Source organism: Pseudomyrmex gracilis, unplaced genomic scaffold (assembly GCF_002006095.1).
Source record: "Pseudomyrmex gracilis isolate BER0280 unplaced genomic scaffold, ASM200609v1 scaffold_2161, whole genome shotgun sequence".
In the NCBI taxonomy this organism is placed as follows: domain Eukaryota; kingdom Metazoa; phylum Arthropoda; class Insecta; order Hymenoptera; family Formicidae; genus Pseudomyrmex; species Pseudomyrmex gracilis.
In genome coordinates, this window is record NW_018022745.1 from 3,901 (window position 1) to 7,595 (window position 3,695).

Below are 3,695 nucleotides of genomic sequence, written 5' to 3' on the forward strand. Positions count from 1 at the left end.
TATATCGCGTTCCATTTACTGTGGCAAACTGTGCTCGAGTGTGTTAATCTGTGTCGATTTGTGTCTCCTAAAAGGAAAGCAGCCGCAATAGCGCTGATAGCGTGCTCCCCGAACGCAGCCATTATCTTTGCTTTAAGATAGTTGTCTGAAGCCGCGTCTATAAGTATATATGGTCTAAGCCTTTCACTATCACTCTCTTTCAACTGACTCTCGAACTCTATCTTTGTTGCTCTCGGCCACTCCCTCGGCCTGCCGCGGCCACTAATCAACTCACTGCTAGAAAAGAAGAGAACTACTCCACGACTATTTCTGTTTCTTTTAACGAAGCTCCTCTTACATGAATGTTCAGTCTATTATATAAGCACGGGGAGTGCGCTATCAGCGCTGTTGCATCATTCTGTCTTTATTGCTCATTAGATGTAAAACAAAGATAGAAGGACGCAATAGCGCTGGCTGCGTTCGGGGAGCACGCTATCAGCGCTATTGCGTCATTCTATCTTTGTTTTACATCTACTGAGCAATAAAGATAGAATGATGCAATAGCGCTGATAGCGCGCTCCCCGAACGCACCCGCTGATAGCGTCTCCCCGAATGCAGTCGTTGTTGCAACTCTCGGATGTCCCGTAGCAGCTGCACCTGTTCTCTATTCGCCGTCGGTCGCACTGCGAACTGCGTTTGCGTCTTATGTAGAACGCGGTAGCCAATCAGCATATTTGCTTTTATGGAAAATATGTTGCTTTCCTGTAAGAGGCCGTTTTCCTTTTAGGAGACACAGTCGACACAAGTCGACACAAAAGTCATTCTGTCTTCGTTCAGTATTCAGTGAGAAACAAAGACAGAATGACTCTTGTGTCGACTTGTGTCGACTGTGTCTCCTAAAAGGAAAACGGCCAGAGTAAATGCTGAGTGGCTAACACGTTGTATATAATGTATTGCTGCGTTCTGTCTGCGAGCGCCCTGAGAATTCGAGAGTTTTCGAATAACCGTTGAACCGCCATTTCTATCCAGGCTTCCAGGCAGGGATGCCAGATTCCGGCCGCTTGGTAGCATGCAGTAGCATGGAGGGGATGCGCACACAGCTTCATGTCACGGCTCGAAGCTGTGTGCGCATCCCCTCCATGCTACCGCATGCTACCAAGCGGCCGGAATCTGGCATCCCTGCTTCCAGGCATCCATTTCCCTCACCTCAGTGTAGTTCATTTCCGTCTTTACAATCTTGGAGATTAGACGGTTATTTCTTACCCACGTTGCTGAGAAACATAACCTGAGGTAAAGCTTCTCTTACTACATAATTCTCTTAACATTAGTGCAAATGTGTTGAATTCTTAATGACTAGATTGAACATATGTCATTTATGATATTTTATATACTTATTTTATGTAAAATTAATAGATAATTTCATGTCACATACCGAGCTTGGAGAAAAAATTTCGGCGCGATAAATAGTCTAAAATATTTAGCGCGATCACATGCTTTTCAGATTTTATGATATAGGCTTGAAGTATGTTTAAACAATAAAAGTTTAAATTGTAATAATTTTACTGATATTTTCAGGATTTGCGTGTCGCACACGTGCTACTATATTTCTCTTGTAACATACCTTGAAATGTCTGCTTTTGCTAAAATGAATAAAGTAGAGAACAAAAAAGGCAAGAAACGACCGTTCGGTGAGACTCAATCTGCAAGACTAGGGCAGAAGCAACAAAATGTTTCTGGATTCAAGAAAGATTTCAAAAAGCCAAAACTTGCTATTTCTACGCAAAATGGAGATTTTAAAGTAGAAAATAAAGCAAAACCTTTCAAGATAGCAGACAAACAAAAACAGCATAAAAATACGAAGCAAAATGACAATAGAATGCCACCACACTTAAAAGAAAAAGTAATTACTGCTCAACCTAAAGAAATATCTCTTAAAACAAAGGAAAAGAAGATAGATAACTTCAAGAAAACTACATTACCTAAAGAAAAACAGCAGCAGCAGCAACAACAACAATCTCTTAGCCAGAACAAATCGCCTAAAAAAGAATATACTATAGAGCATTTAGAACAAAGAATAAGAGAAATTGAGGGAAGAGAAAATTTATCAAAAACTGCTAAGAAAAAATTGTCTTTCTATAAGAAGTTATTGGTTAAGAAAACAGAAGGAAAGGAATCAGAGAAATCTGTATCAGAAAAAAAGAATATTCAAACCAATAAACAAACAAGTAAAAATGTGCAGTTAAATAAACAAAAAGTTAATAAGAATAAAGCAAAACCTTTTATAGAAACTAAGCACAAAGCTGAAGAAGAAAAAGAAGAAGAAGAAGAAGAAGAAGAAGATGATGATGATGATGATGATGATGATGATGATGATGATGATGATGATGATGTTGATGTTGATAATTATTATAATGATTCAGATAATGATGCAGGACTGAGTGATTTGGTAGAAGAGGAAGAAGAAGGGGAAGACGAAGACGAAGACGAAGACGAAGAAGGAGAGGATTCAGAAGAAGATGAAGAATTTGGAGAAGTAGATGAAGAAGAGGAAGGTGAAGAATCTGAAGATGAACTTACAATGAGCTTGCTTGATGATAGTGAAGATGAAAGTGATGATGAAATAAGTGACGAAGAGAACGATGAAGAAGACGAAGTCTTCGAAGATACAGATGATGAAAGCAAAGAGATAAAGGCAGTCATGCAATCTCCTAAAAAGAAAGAAGATTCTCTTAAAAAGAATCAGTATTCTCTTTTTGTGAAGAATTTGCCAAATGAGTAAGTGCAACTTAGTTTTTATAAATTTACTATTATTTAATCATTTGTAGAGACAAACTTTAATGAAAAAAAATATTTATAAATTTTCAGTGCAATGGAAAATGATATTAAGCAGCATTTTTTGAAAACAGTCTCGAAAATAATCTCTGTCACTAAGAATAAAAATTTTGCGATTATAGAGCTGGCAAATAAAACAGAATATGAGGTAAGAGATATTTTGTACATTTTAATTATGATATCATTACTAAACAATTTTGCTACAACAAAAATTTTATATTTTAAACAGAAAGGATTATCGTTGAATCAGACGAAGTTCAAAGGGAAAATGATAAGTGTACAACAATATGTTCCCAGAAAACCAATTCCTACAAAAAGGACTGATGATCCTAAAAGTGGGAAACAACCGAAGGATAATAAAACACCCCGGGTAGAATTGAAGCAAACCAAGAAATCACAACAGAAAAAAGGAAAAAATAACAATTAATAAAACTGATAAAATAATTAAGTACTAAAAGAACTTATATTGTGCAAGAATTATGAACATTTACTTCTAAAAATAGTAATTTTAAAACTTAATTGTACTTTGATTTTCTACTTTTACGTATATGGTATTTTAAACTCTAATAGACTATAAATAAATATACAAAATACATAAGTTTATCAACATTTTCAATTATATGACAAACTCTTTCCATTACTATCTTGATAAGTCATCTAAAAATTACCTAAGTTTTATCTAGATATGTGTTTTGTAAAACTTAAAAGCGCTAAATGAATAGACTAAATTTTTGATGCTTGCGACCGAGATATATTAACATTTTATCGATCTAATATATAATATAGATGCGAAGCAAGGTTTTGTAATATAATAGAGAAATATATAAATATGATAATAGAGAAAACACATCAGCTTTTTCTTTAACTTCTAGAAAAGGTTCATA

The 3,695-nt window shown here is 35.5% G+C and overlaps 1 protein-coding gene across 1 annotated transcript; it reads left to right on the top strand.

Annotated features, from left to right (window-relative positions):
• The first annotated feature begins 1,152 nt into the window (after nt 1–1,152).
• On the top strand, nt 1,153–3,409 carry LOC109862668 (glutamic acid-rich protein-like). Its single transcript, XM_020442777.1, has 4 exons — nt 1,153–1,269; nt 1,555–2,754; nt 2,845–2,959; nt 3,041–3,409. Exons 2-4 carry the CDS (start codon nt 1,607–1,609, stop codon nt 3,236–3,238), a joined length of 1,461 nt encoding a protein of 486 aa, XP_020298366.1. The 5' UTR covers nt 1,153–1,269; nt 1,555–1,606; the 3' UTR covers nt 3,239–3,409.
• Nucleotides 3,410–3,695: the final 286 nt, after the last annotated feature.